General features: G+C 45.8%; 1 protein-coding gene and 1 long non-coding RNA gene across 2 annotated transcripts in view; one reads left to right on the top strand and one right to left on the bottom strand.

The window, feature by feature from the left end:
• LOC116942283 (integrin alpha-6-like) overlaps positions 1-15196 on the top strand; it is a 72072-nt gene that overhangs the window by 26906 nt on the left and 29970 nt on the right. Inside the window, exons 3-10 of the mRNA XM_032953989.2 lie at positions 2232-2311; positions 3770-4031; positions 5409-5546; positions 8739-8949; positions 11541-11794; positions 12984-13072; positions 13256-13389; positions 15034-15126. Coding sequence (XP_032809880.2) covers positions 2232-2311; positions 3770-4031; positions 5409-5546; positions 8739-8949; positions 11541-11794; positions 12984-13072; positions 13256-13389; positions 15034-15126 — 1261 coding nt within the window. The remainder of the gene's footprint in view (positions 1-2231; positions 2312-3769; positions 4032-5408; positions 5547-8738; positions 8950-11540; positions 11795-12983; positions 13073-13255; positions 13390-15033; positions 15127-15196) is intronic.
• Positions 9386-15065, bottom strand: LOC142924593 (uncharacterized). The gene is made up of 2 exons (XR_012941708.1): positions 14976-15065; positions 9386-9916 (listed from the first exon to the last, which is right to left on the bottom strand). It is a non-coding gene; the product is annotated as an uncharacterized LOC142924593 (long non-coding RNA).

Raw genomic sequence — 15196 nt, 5'->3', positions numbered from 1 at the left:
CCAATTTTATTTTATTTTATACCTACGTGACTTTACAGAAAGAACCAAAGAGTATGGATCCCTGCAGTCACGAAAATCTAAAATGTACCAAACCAATACAATATTTTAAATTACATATTGAAACGTGAGAATACAAGAAAACACACATCTGTCGCATAATAGCGCTGACTGGTGGACAGTAGCGGCAACTGTGGTGGACATACAGTGCACACATCAGTGAGCTTGAGCACGGGTGTATTAGCAGAGCGGAGGAACTAGGGTAAGGGTCACGGAAGACCCCATCTGGAGGCCCCTGGAACCTGCTAGCGGGTTCGAGAAGGGAGGCGCGGTCAGGGCGGAGCCAGGCCGCGCTGGTAGCATTAAAGGAGCCGAGAGCGGGGGCTCGGGGCTGCCGGTTCTGGGAATGGACTCGTCTCGTTGTTGCTGTCGTCTCGTCGCCGTCATCGCTAAACGTCTCCGCTAGATATTGCGCTGAAGGAGAGTAGTTGGCTATCTCAGTTAGCGCGGTCAGTGTTAGACGGCTAGTGTTATGTACAGGCTAGGCTGAGCTATTGTTGAGTGTGCGGACGAGACCGTGAAAGTTGTTAATAAAGTGCCTCCTAGAAACTCTCTGAATCGTTGACACTACACATATGTAGTGACTGGGAATGTCACCGTGTGGTGCCGGGCCTGCGAGGCCCCGGCGGGATGTATACTGTTGTGTGTAGTACCAGCCCTAGTGGGGGCTTGGGTGAGTGTTGGTCAAGTGCGTTGGCACCACGCACAGCGTGCGGTGCGGGCTCCCGTTGAGAGAGCGAGAGAGTGTCAGCCAGCTAGGGTTACGTTAGGGGCATGATACTCTGGCTGACTGGATGATACTGGAGGGGGGTCACCGGTGGAGGGGGCCAATGGGTGGTCACATGGTCCAAGAAGAACTCTCGAGAGCCTTCGGGCAAGGGCGAGAGAGATCGAGAAGGTGGGTGGGGCGTGAGGCGGAGCCAGCCCCAGCCCGGCCCGATATAAGGGGGGCCCTGAGAGGGGCTCGGGGTTCTTAGTGTTGGAGAGGCAGGAGATCCACGTCAAGCTTGAAGAAGCCTCCAGACACGCGGTCCGGGACCCAGCTTGTGGTCCGGCCCAGGATAGTGGAACCGTGTCTAGTTCTGCCGTAGCGTGGTTAGTTGGGTGGTCACCACCCGAGAGTATGTTGTTAATAGCCTGGAGTATGTTGTGCTAATAGTTTAATAAAACGTATTGCTCCCTAAGACGACTGCGACTCAGTTGGACTCACTACACATACATAATGTAGCAGTTATGTGGAATTAAACATTTAGCAGCAGTTTCTATATTGACCACAGCTGGGCTCACATTAATGTTGATAGATTCAATGGAAAATTGTGAAATTATCTGGAGTAACAGTGACCAGACGGGCTAAACTATTGTCTGGGTGTGGGTGTATAAATACTGGACTGTTCAACTTTTTGGACTCAAGTACAGCATACCCAAAGAATTTAGTTTTGTAAAAATACTCCTGGAATATCCCTAGAGTTGCGGTTGCCTATAACCAGATTCCGTAGGCCCAGGTCATGAAGCTATTTTGGCAGCCATTATTTGTGGGATGACAGCCATTTTTTTAATTCATGAAAGTTCCTGAATTTGTGCAACTGCTTCTGCATAAAAACGCACCCATTTCACCATTACCCACGACTGTAGAAATGGCCCAAAGTTGGTATTGGTTGGGGTAGTGGCAACGATAGCAAATAAACAAACTTTGAGCCATGACGTGCAATCGCATCAATCACCATTTAGGGGAATGGCTTGGGGAGTGCCAGAATGACGTGATGCCAAAGCCACATAACTACATGCGCAAGTTGTTTACCTGTCAAATATACACATAAACTGGCACTTCTACCACCAATGAGGACCCTATACTTTGATGTTTTATTTAGCATTCTAAGCTCAATAGACCAATGCTCATGTTGTATTTTAATGTGTTTTACCAATGTCCTTTAACAAATGTGAGGCATTTGTAATGAATCTGATTTTAAAGGATCCTCATTTCCTTATGATATGGGCTGCATTCAATTCGTAATAAACGTAATCTTCACTCCGTACGGGCGCAAGGCCAAAAACTCAATGGTACTGTGTTTATCTCTTTTAATTCACATACTGCCTTCCAAACACTCTTAAAAAGCATGATGGTTGAATATCGATTGGAATGGGCTATGTGGGTGTGTTTCTATGTGCTTTGACAGTTGACCCAAAGGAAGAGAGCAAAGAGAATCAATGGATGGGAGTGACGGTTCGAAGTCAGGGTCCAGGTGGCAAGGTCCTTGTAAGTAGCAGATAACTAACTCATCCAACTCACACGTTCTACTCGTTGTGAAATGAAAACAGAAGGAATGCTTACTGCAAACTATGGTGCTGTAGCTTGCACGAGACGTGCGCTGTTGGCTCCAAAACGTGAAATCACGCCTCTCGCGCTCTCGCACCTGATTGTGTCCTCTCGTTCTCGCGTTATCACACGGCATGCATTACAATTACGGTACGTACTCGAGTTGTTTGGAGTTGTAACACTATATATGCATTCCAAATATCCGAATATAGGTCGACAGAGCCTGGGAAATGATCGATGTCGGTTCTGGCTGCCTTCCTGCTTGTCTGTGATTTCCCCTTGCGCCGCCATTAGTAAAACTGCGCGCGATTAAAATTCTACAGCAATTTGAGATGCAAATGTGCTTGAATGGTGTTTTATATAGATAACATTACGGAAAGAAACGTAACAAAAAAACCCGTGCAATTATGTAGGCCTCTGATGTTTCCGGGTTACAGCACCTGCTCGGCACGATGTCCAGCGTTTTGCTGCACGTGCCGGTTCACTCTGAACAATGCAACCCAGAAACACTTCTGAGAGCACGGCAGAAAACCCACGAAAATCCACGCAGATGTGCACACAAGCATCTGCATATCATAAATATTAAACATAAATACTCCAATGAAAATCAAACTCCTTGATTGGCCACAGAGGGCAGGGGTTGGTAGGGAGGAGACGAGAAGGTGGGAAGGGGCGGAGTGTGTGGCTTGGGATGGGGCAGGGGGGGCAATGGGTGAAGAGAAAATGTGTGGAGGAAGAAAAGGGTGATGGACACATTCCGGTGTCTAGCAAATGTGGCCACTCAAGATAACCAGCAACGTTCTGACAGAAGTTCACAACTTTATTTACCGAGTAAAGCCCTTTGAGCTATATGCAGCTCTTTTTCCAGGGAGACTTGGCCATCATAGTGGCAGCAAAGAGTTAGATATTACAAATTTGACATGCTTTAAAAAATTTATATATTAATTGTAACCATTCTTATGCCTCCGCACGCACTCACCAGGGAGCAGCATGTGTGCGGGATTAATCTGACGGTTCTGAGCTCTTGCCCCACGAGCTCATTCCAAGGAGGCTTACCTGCAAGAGAATGAAAATTAGGTGCAATACGGACCGAAGGAAAGTTGGTTTGTACGTTTTACATTCGTTTAATGACATTCGCAACGAAAGCACTTAGCCACACCATTCCAACCGGAACAGGATGGAAAGCACTGTGAACATGTGTGGTACCCACTGATTTGGCTGTGAATCCCACACACAAAAAATTCCATAACAGACTATAACGATCCAACCAACTTTCCTTCGGAGCGGAATATGTCCGGGAGCGCGTGCCGCCGAACGGTGGTGGAGGGGGGGGGCATGTGTCGCGCTGCGAGGCTGACACCGCGCCTGGCCCTGGGTGCGAACCTGTGTCCCGCGCAGGCGTGCGCCCACCGCTACGAGCGGCGCAAATTCGTGGGCAACTCCGAGGAGATCCGCAGTCCCGTGGGCCGTTGCTATGTGCTGGGCCAGGCCCTGGGCCTCGACCAGGACGACCATTCCGAGGGGGGCGGCTGGCACGCCTGCTCGGACCGCGGCGAGTCGTACGCGCTGTACGGCTTTTGCCAGCAAGGCACTGCAGCGGGCTTCACCCGTGACTACCACTACCTCTACTTCGGGTCACCGGGCGCGCACTACTGGAGAGGTGACGACGGCACCGTCGTCATGAACGTGCGGCTGCTACGGGACTGTGCGCAGCGTGTCCGTGCAGGAACGCACCTTTCCGTGGCCGTGTGCGGTGAAACTGGTTTTGTGTTTTGATTTAAAGCTTTCATGACTGCAGTAATTCATATTCTTAGTTTTTTCGGTAAAGTCACGTTGAAGGGAAACAACAAAATAATAAAATATATAAAACACAATAAAAAATTCTCACGACGTTTCGACCATAACTCAAACGGTCGTCTTCAGGTGTGTTGGTTTGCATAAATGTATTTTTAAACGGCGCATTTATTTATTTATAAAAAACTGCCAAATCGTTGCGCGTGGCGCTAACGTTTTTTATAAATAAATAAATGTGCCGTTTAAATTTTTTTTTTATGCAAACCAAGACACCTGAAGATGACCGTTTGAGTTATGGTCGAAACGTCGTGAGAATTTTTTATTGTTTTATATATTTTTTGTTGTTTCCCTTCAACGTGACTTTACCGAAAAAACTAAGAATATGGTTTTGTGTTGTTGAGGACATACGCGGTGTAGATTTGGTTGTGCCTTGGGAATGAGGTGAATCCAAATGCGCATTTGAATGGTATGTCAGGATTTGGATCGACAATCGAGATGGTAATGCACCTACGGAATGCAATGTGTTGGTCAATTGTACTGCAAAAGGGAGCTGCAGTGGTCCCCAGAGGTGCGGTGTGCAGGCCCACGTTACATGGACACGCCCTGGAACCGGCCAACCACTGCCCCTGCTGCCTTGTGGGTTAGTCTGGGAAGACAAACATACTCGGGGAGCTCACCCCGAGAGAAAAGCAACGTGCTGGCGGCCCGCGACAGACGGTCCTCCAATAGGCTGGAGCACCGGCAGCCTTCTGCAGCTGTGGGGAGGTGCTGGTTGTCTTGGAATTTATCCTTGCCACTGGAGTCCATTTCCCCATTCCCCACAGCGAAGAAGTGATGTGGAGACAAGCGCGTCCCCCACGTCACTCTAAATAATTTCAGCGCGCAGGTATCCGTTACTGCACTTTATGAGTTCCATTGAGAACCCACAAGAAGTAATGGAAATCATCATCGGATGTGATGGACGACCTTAAGTAAGCATAAAGTGGGGGGTTAAATGTTGACTTTATATGTATGGCTTTCCAGTGGCCATTTCCCACTGAAAACTATAAGGTACGGTTTACCGTAAAGTTGAGGAAATTAACTTTCTGGGAAACACATTCTGGTAAAAAAAAATCAACTTTCCATGTTTGAAATTCACTGCGGAAGACACTACTGTACGCCCATGAGCGCGTTGTGAGTGCTGTCTGTCGTGACCTTGCTGACTCCACCTCAAAGGATCTTCTGTTTCTCATCCCCAACACAGGTCTCGTGTCCATGTCACACAAAAACTCATCGCTCTACGAGAATGGAATTTTTGACGATGGACCCTATGAAACGGTTTACACCACTAAGTCTGAAAAGGATCCTGAGCATATTAAAGTCCCTTTAAACAGCTACATGGGTGTGTGCACGGCAAAACACGCACCGGTTCACACACCCTGCTACTGCATACGCCGTGTTACAATGTCATGCGTACGTACATCTGAAGCCCCTCTTTCATCATTCTTTTCTTCTGCCATTCCCACCTGTGCTCAATGCCCGACATGTATCTAATCTTAACTTGACACGGTAAAAATTATTAACACACAGTGAGGGAAAAAAGTATTTGATCCCCTGCTGATTTTGCACGTTTGCCCACTGACAAATAAATGATCAGTCTATAATTTTAATGGTAGGTTTATTTGAGCAGTGAGAGATAGAATAACAACAAAATCCAGAAAAACACATGTCAAAAATGTTATAAATTGATTTGCATTTTAATGAGGGAAATAAGTATTTGACCCCCTCTCAGTCAGAAATATTTCTGGCTCCCAGGTGTCTTTTATACAGGTAACAAGCTGAGATTAGGAGCACCCTCTTAAAGGGAGTGCTCCTAATTTCAGCTTGTTGCCTGTATAAAAGACACCTGTCCACAGAAGCAATCAGATTCCAAACTCTCCACCATGGCCAAGACCAAAGAGCTCTCCAAGGATGTCAGAGACAAGATTGTATACCTACACAAGGCTGGAATGGGCTACAAGACCATTGCCAAGCAGCTTGGTGAGGTGACAACAGTTGGTGCGATTATTCAAAAATGGAAGAAACACAAAATAACTGTCAATCTCCCTCCGCCTTGGGCTCCATGCAAGATCTCATCCCGTGGAGTTGCAATGATCATGAGAACGGTGAGGAATCAGCCCAGAACAACACGGGAGGATCTTGTCAATGATCTCAAGGCAGCTGGGACCATAGTCGCCAAGAAAACAATTGGTAACACACTACGCCGTGAAGGACTGAAATCCTGCAGCGCCCGCAAGGTCCCCCTGCTCAAGAAAGCACATATACATGCCCGTCTGAAGTTTGCCAATGAACATCTGAATGATTCAGAGGACAACTGGGTGAAAGTGTTGTGGTCAGATGAGACCCAAATGGAGCTCTTTGGCATCAACTCAACTCGCCGTGTTTGGAGGAATGCTGCCTATGACCCCAAGAACACCATCCCCACCGTTAAACATGGAGGTGGAAACATTATGCTTTGGGGGTGTTTTTTCTGCTAAGGGGACAGCACAACTTCACCACATCAAAGGGACGATGGCTGGGGCCCTGTACCGTCAAATCTTGGGTGAGAACCTCCTTCCCTCAGCCAGGACATTGAAAATGGGTCGTGGATGGGTATTCCAGCATGACAATGACCCAAAACACACGGCCAAGGCAACAAAAAAAGAGTGGCTCAAGAAGAAGCACATTAAGGTCCTGGAGTGGCCTAGCCAGTCTCCAGACCTTAATCCCATAGAAAATCTGTGGAGGAAGCTGAAGGTTCGAGTTTCCAAACGTCAGCCTCGAAACCTTAATGACTTGGAGAAGATCTGCAAAGAGTGGGACAAAATCCCTCCTGAGATGTGTGCAAACCTGGTGGCCAACTACAAGAAACGTCTAACCTCTGTGATTGCCAACAAGGGTTTTGCCACCAAGTGCTAAGTCATGTTTTGCAGAGGGGTCAAATACTTATTTCTCTCATTAAAATGCAAATCAATTTATAACATTTTTGACATGCGTTTTTCCGGATTTTTTTGTTATTCGGTCACTCACTGTTCAAATAAACCTACCATTAAAATTATAGACTGATCATTTTTATGTCAGTGGGTAAACGTACAAAATCAGCAGGGGATCAAATACTTTTTTCCCTCACTGTAAGATAATGGCTAAATTTGGTAAAGAGAATTCTCCTTACCTGACGAGCTTAACAAATAATTGGCGACTTAAACCATTATACACATGGAAATTATATTTCTTTGGCTGTGATTGGTTGTGGTGGAGTCTTAACGACACAAATAAAGCCAGATAATTATGGCAATATTATATCATGAATCATGTATCCATGCATTTTTTTACCATCAATGAAAACCCTGCTGTATACAGTATCCTTTTTATCATCCTCCACACCTTGTGTTAACATTCAACATTTTACGAGGTTAACATTTGCATGTTTTTCCTGTATGTGTAGATCAGTGAGTATACCGTACATTAGGGCCAGATGTTTGCATACGTTTCAATTCATACACAAACCTGATTTGAGCAGGCCCCATGTAAATAGGACTTCTGCTCACGACAAAACACGTATTTTTTGTCGTCCAGGCCTCTAGACTCTCGTTACGGGCCATTTCCTTAAGGTGTAACTACCGTTAGTTTCATTTGTCATCAGAGTCCAATTTAGTGGAAGAAATTGATTGTTTAAAAACTACGTACAGTTAACGCAGATAAAACACAATGCACTTGCTTAAATTTTTATTTAAAATACAAAAATGTTATTAGCTTCAACGTTAGCCGTTACATTATCGGGCACCACTGTGACGAGATGTTAAATCCCTTGGCTGGTATACCGAGGATCGTGGGTTCGATACTGATCCTGATGTTTGCTGTATATTTGATCTGAATGGCAATACCCCGGGGTACCAAATAATACAAAATGACCAAGGCAATTAAATGTTTTATTTCTGGGACACTATTTTTTCCAGGGGTGTACTTCACTCCACAACTGGGGTACCAATCAATCCGAAATCAGTGCTACTCCACGATGTCGAAACGCAGTGAGGACGATTGCGCTGAAACCCTGAACGCTCGTACGCACCGTAGTGGTGCATCGTGAGTACAGCTCGTCGAGATGAGTCGATTGCCGCATCACCGACCATCAACAGACTAAAAATGACTGCATCACGGACATTATGCGAGAGCCGGGGTACCGTAGTACCCCGGGTACCGCCATAAGGTTCATTTGGAGTTTGCGGTGTCGCTCTCCCCGTGGTCGTGTGGATTTTTCTCCGGGTCCTCCCGTTTTTTCCCTCCACATTTAGAATCAACATCACGCGTTTCGAGTATTTGGCTGCGATACATTTCCACGTGATGATAAGCCACTTCTTTGTTGAACGATCATTTTTGACCAGCTCGCTTCTGAAAAAGAGGTACACAGCTCAAGTGGGCCTTACCTGTTAATTTTTTTATGATTAATCATAAAAAAAAATTGTTCAAGTTGAGAGACGCAAAGCGAGGAGTGCCCCGCGTGTTCTGAAGCGAGCCGACGGGGTGCGCCCGTCGCGCCCCGTCGCCCTTTGCCCAGGCTTCTCCGTGGACGTGGCAAACAACGTGGCGCGGCGTGGTGAGCCGAGTGTGGTGGCGGGCGCGCCGCGAGCCGCCCACATGGGAGCCGTGCTGCTCCTCGCCGTCAACTACTCGCACAACAGCCTCGTGCCCGAGGTCATGCTGCGCGGGGAGGGCCTCGCCTCCGCCTACGGATACGCCGTCTGCCTCGCTGACCTCAATGGCGACGGGTTAGTATGGTTGATCAGTCTTCTGATAACACCCTTAGCCGGTGTCCTTTCACTCATTTTCAGAGGGGGTGGTGGGGGGGACACTTTCGCCAATAAGACATCATCAGTGTGAGGTCTGCCACACAATAGAAACCATTTTTGGCTTTGGACGCATGACGGGGGGTGTTTTCACATGTGCATCGTCGGGAGCCCCACGTCAGGGCCTACGGGCCTTGCAATGAAGAACACTGCCCTAAGCACTTGAGCAGGGGGACTTAGGAGGCAAGGGAGTAGGGATGTGTGGTCACTGTGCTGGACACAGTGACCACACATCCCAATATAGGACCACAGAGCTTGGGCAATTGTTGGCACTGGTTCTGCCTCTCTTCCAGCTTGGCTGTGGTTTTCTTTGCCTCTAAATCATTCTTCGTCTCTCTGAGGACGATTCAAAACTGTGCACGTTACAAGTACATTTTTATTGAAGTTTGCCATTTATAACACAAGTAACATAAATGCAGTACCTGCATTGTCTCAGCACCTCTTAAAAAAAAACGGATCAATAGTGATGACAATTGTACCAACGAGCCATTGCTGACCTCTTGGGTGACAGTAGCAGGTTTTCAAATCATTAAAGATCCATGACAGTGTAGACTCCATTCCTAGGTAATCTTGTACAACACTGGGCTAAGTGGACACACCAATTGTCACATGTTTCCATGTCCACACTTCAGGGTGACTGCCTTCATCTATACAGAGAGTCAACTGTCACCATCTCACTCGATGAATGAGCGTCTTGATAAGAGCAGATTTCTGTGCGGGGTGATGGTGTGACTCTGCATTCAAATAGGTGTCAGTATGCATTTTCTTTCGGTAAACGCTGTGTGTTATTTTACCATTTCGACCCCGTCCGAGCAGAATATCCAGAAATGGGAGAGTTTTGTCAGCTTCCACTTCCATGGTGAACTGGATGGATGGGTTTTGCAACAGTCTGAGAAGTGAAATTCAACATAAAGAAGAGCTGCAAATGAACGGTTACAATGATGCAAAAATCAACAGGGCATTGAATGCCAAAATCATACAAAATAACACGAGCATTGAAACTGCCCAAGTAATTAAAATGATCAAAATACCGTATATTGCGGGGGTAACTGATAAACTAGCCAGATGTTTGGAAAAACAACACATCTGAGTCAGATTTTGCATGGTACATAAAATGCAGAAATTAATATATGGTACAAAAGATGTATTACTGAAGGGATCAACGGAAGGTGTGTACAAAATTAACTCACTTGTGGCAAATGTTATGTTGGGCAAACAGGATGAATTATCAGCACGAGACTAAAAGAACAGAGAAATATTAAATACTCCAAATACAACTGTCAGCAGTAGCAGAACACGCGTGCCAACAAGGACACTCAATTGATTTTGATGTTGAAGTTCTGTGCAAAACTAGCTATTACTAGCCAAGACTAATTAGAGAATCTATCGAAATTGAAAGAAATAAAAATAATTGTAACCGTTTGGATAGCTACCGACTTAGTGCTGCGTGGAAGCAAATCATCAAATAATACATAGTTTAAATGCATGCCTATACAGGGCACCATACTTCAATAGGGATTACCGTTGGTACGGCTATTTTAATACACACAATGGACAGGAAGGACAAGACCAATGGGCTCGCATAATGTGCATGCATAATGTACGTTGACTCATTAATCCCCCCCCCCGCCCCACTTTGCACAAGAGTGCAGAAGTGTGGTCACCACATCCAGGCATCTATATAAGGAACGAAACAGGTGGACTTCTCCACATATCTGGCTGTTACCTGATCAAGCTAGTTGTAATTACTGGCGAAACGTCGTACTCAGTTTGTGAATGTTGAGGCTTGGCTGTCCAATACACCGGTGTGCTGTATTAGTGACGAATTGGCATGTTCTGTTTACGTGACAACCCTTACTAGTTGGCTGTGTCAGGCGGAGGCGGGTTTTAGCGACACATTTATATATTTACTCGACCTAACCCAAAACAACCTCTATTATGGATATTGGTCACGAAAGCCTACGTGTTAAAGTGGTTAGAACTTAGGCATACAGTACTGTATCATCACCAAGTTTATTTCTGTACCTACATAATCGTGATGCTCACGAGGTTGTTTGGCCTCTAAATGTGATGAAGATCATAATCATCCCGTTGCTGCTTTCATGGCTTGCTACGACATCGCTTATTTGTGTTATTCTCCGATTTCTCATTATTATCCAAATCTTTTACAGAATTATCTCTGTATTCTGACTTTGTTTAGCATTTTCATCTCTGTCCATAAATCTCCCCTTCTTCAACTTGTCTTTCGTGGTTTCAGATATTTCTCAGTTTTTTTTACCTTTCCCCCTAATTTCAATGCACTATCCATTACTGTGCTAGGTACTGCAGAGTAATGAGGGATGGCAAAAGCTTTGAGAGACCTTTGTCCAGCAGCTGCTGCTGATGATGATTCTAATAATAATGTAATCATTTTTGTTCTGTTTTCGTTCCATATGCTGCTCCTCCTCTCCCTCCCTCTCATCACAACGTCACACAACTCCCTGCCTACACACAACGCCTTCCAACTACAACAGGTGGATGGATCTCTTAGTTGGAGCTCCATATTTCTTTGACCAGAGTAAGAAGAGTGTGGGTGGAGCCGTGTACGTGTACCTGAACGATAACGGTCGGTACCACCCTGGCCACGGCCACGCTGACAGCAGCTGGGGTGGCAATGAGCACGGCGGTGGCGAGAGGAAGAAGCGTGTGAGGCTGGAGGGCACCGCAGGATCTGGCTTTGGGCTGACGATAGCTGCCATTGGTGACGTGGACCTTGACGGTTTTCAAGGTACGTGTGAGGTCGTGCTGCGTAGTATTAACATCGATGTGGCCAACACTCAAAACTAAGAACTATATATTTTTATTTTACTGAGTAAGGCCTACTGAGCTATACAGTACAGCTCTTATGTTTCAGAAATGACCTGGCCACAAATGATCGCTCAACGAAGTGGCTTATCATCACATGGAAATTTATAGCAGCCAAATACTCTAAACGAATGTTGATTCTAAATGTGCAGGACCCGAAGAAAAATCCACGCAACCATAGGAAGAACATGCAAACTCCAAATATACAGCAGGCGTCAGGGTTGGGATTGAACCCACGGCCTACTATATACCAGGCTAGGTAGGTAACATCTCGCCACCGTGCCACCCAATGAAAACACGGACTTATTATGCAACTCACAGATGGTTGTCTCCATTTCTACAGGCCAAATCCCTGGCCCTTGTCTCAACCAGTCTAGGTCCATCAGAACTGTGCACTAAACTGCAATAATGTTCAATACAGTCCCAGCAGATCTAGGTACAAATCAACAAGGGTCCCAAAGAGTGCCCCTGCTACAACTTGTTCTTCCTTCTTACCTCCTTCCAACCCTTGCTTTGCTTTCCTCCAATGATCCTCAACACATTTCCTCAATGAAAGCCCGGATAAATATTTCAATCTCAATGTCATTGGAATTAGTTTCATAAGATTGTAGCTCATGTAGTGGCAACATTATTGCATTCCTAATCCGGTACTAAAATCTGTATTATGCCAGATTTGAGAAAAAAACAGTACAGGCCAGAAAAACGTGATTTTCAAACAATTCACAAAAACGAGTATAAAAAACCGTCACACTTTGTGCATTATGCAAAAACCATCAGCAGTTTCTGAAGAAATGCATCGATCCTGTCACACTGTTCATAGTTGTCACATATGGAGCATTACCGAAGTACACATTTACTGATGCTGCATTAACCTGTGTTGCATTCCGTAAATCCTCGAGTGTTTTGTACTTCACTGTTTTTGATAGAATCAATACGAAGCATGATTGATTACAGTTTGTGTTTTTGCAGTAGCTGGGATTGTAAGTGAAGCTAAATCGTTAACATACGTTGTTGTGTAGTGGAATTGTAATTACTGCATGTCTAAATTTCTGATGCGGGCACTTTTGCTATTTGCAAAGTGACCTTGCATTGTGATGTCTGTCATTAAACAGATGTTGCAGTCGGTGCACCATTTGAGGAATCTGGACGAGTGTATATCTACAGCGGAGGTCCAAGTGGCGTCATCACCAAGCCAGCACAGGTATGGCATGCCAGTCAACCACGTACTTCTGCGGCTTGAGTGTCCGTGGCCTGAGCGTATGATGGTGAGGGTGTCCAGTGGCCTAAGCACGTGACGGTGAGGGCGTCCAGTGGCCTGAACATGTGATGGTGAGCGTGTCCCATGACTTGAGTGTGGACACCTGGGCCTCCCCTGCCGCCGCAGGTCCTCGATGGAGAGAACTTAGACGTTGGCCTAAAGGGGTTTGGATACTCCCTAAGTGGCGGCCTGGATGTGGATGGAAACCTCTACCCTGACTTGCTCGTGGGGTCGCTCTCTGATCAAGTCGTCCTCTTCAGGTTTGGTTTAACACGTAGGTTTTCGTGACCAATATCATCCATAGTACAGTTTTTTTTTATTAGATCGCGTAAATATGTCTTCGAATCAAACAGCAGATGCTGAATCAGGACCGGCGCCAGGGGGGGGCACTGGCGTGGGCCCCGCACTACTAAATGTCCCTATGGCCTAACCATGTTCACTCTCCTGCTTAGTGGTGAATCACTGGTACAGTAGCCCCCCACACACCAATTCGATTCCCACCCCCCCCAATCCGAGAGGAGCTAGAGCTCAGCCTGTACTGAGCACTCCTCTATTAACTACATGGCAGGTGCGGTATAAATAACAACTGACCATAATGATCCCTCATAGTCATGGTTAAAACAATGTTCCCTCCGGCCATCTAATGCTATTGTTTTCGGTTGTATCCATAGAGTTAGAATTGGCCCAGTCCACCACCAGCAGAAAAATAAAAGTGTGAAGGGACAGAGGTCCAGTCTGACACAATCATCACACCCTTTGCCGTCTCAAGTTTATTTTGCCACACAGCATACTGACTCCTTAATCAATGCCTGTTATGGTATTTGTGATAATAATTATTCGTTTTTGATAGAGCGCGCTTTACACCAGGGCCTCTCATAGCACTTTACACACAATTGGCAACTTATATCACCGCTAATGTCAGAAGTGTGAAAGGGCACCCCCAGAGGCAGCTACCCCTCTGCACCCTATGTAACTAAGCACTTGATCTGCAAGCGGGCATCAGTCTGCCAGTAAGGGACGATTGCTGCAATGTGTAATCCCAATTAAGTAATTTTAATATTGACTCTGTTATGCGAGCCCGCCTGATCTTCTCCCAAGGTTCTACGTGCATGCTGTGAAAAGCCTGGTTAACATCGACAAAATGGATCCACGTTCCCTATTTAGCATCACCGCTTCTGGGTTACACTTCTAAATGTAAATATTGGGTTGATATCCAAACTAAATTATATTCCCCTTTACACCTTTCTGCAAGTATCCACTAATTGTGTTTTCACCCTGTGGAAACCTATTCTCTCGATGGTGGAAATAGGTTCTGCCTAAATTATAAAAAATAGAACTCAATTATATCCAGAGAAAAGTCATACCTTGACATTTGTTTAAATTGATCGGTTACTCCAGCAACTACAAATGTACCAGGCCTTGGGTGTCATCATAGTGAGTTATCAGGTACAGTGCTTTAACTCGTCTCTAAGGCCATGTCCTGACTCAGGTGGATATGAAACCCTTGGCAAGCATTGCTTAAAAAATTCACGATTTAAAATGCTGTCCTTAACAGTCTCAATTATTTGTGCATTTCCACAGCTGTGTTGTTCAGAAGTTGTTATTCCACCATCGCAGAACCCATCATACGCATGCCAGTCCACCAATACAGCACTCACAGGTGCCATAACCAGGAAGAATCGCAAGTTACACTGAACAATAGTATTACACAGCGAGTGAGAAGTGTTTGTATGTAATTCTGTGTAATAAGACTGAGTGGGTGTTAGAGGAGATGTGCCAATCCGATCGCCTCTGCAAAATTTACAAGCTCAGGAAGATTCGATAAGCGTTCATGTGCTGTACGTACGTTTAACGATATCCTCCTCTCTGTCTTGTCTGCCGTGTGTGCTGTGTTCATCGCACAGATCCAGGACTGTGATCACTGCAGATGTCCACCTCCTGACTGACGGAGACATTGATATGAGCGTGAAGAACTGTGAAAACAGGCAAAGCACTTGGTAAGGAACCATCATCATCAGCCATGATCAAGCTACTGCTGGATGAAGGCCTCGCCATTATCCCTCTGGG

This window comes from Petromyzon marinus, chromosome 14 (assembly GCF_048934315.1).
Source record: "Petromyzon marinus isolate PM22_M1 ecotype Great Lakes invasive population chromosome 14, UKy_Petmar_22M1.pri1.0, whole genome shotgun sequence".
Taxonomy (NCBI): Eukaryota; Metazoa; Chordata; class Hyperoartia; order Petromyzontiformes; family Petromyzontidae; genus Petromyzon; species Petromyzon marinus.
This window is presented reverse-complemented; position numbering and strand designations above follow the sequence as displayed.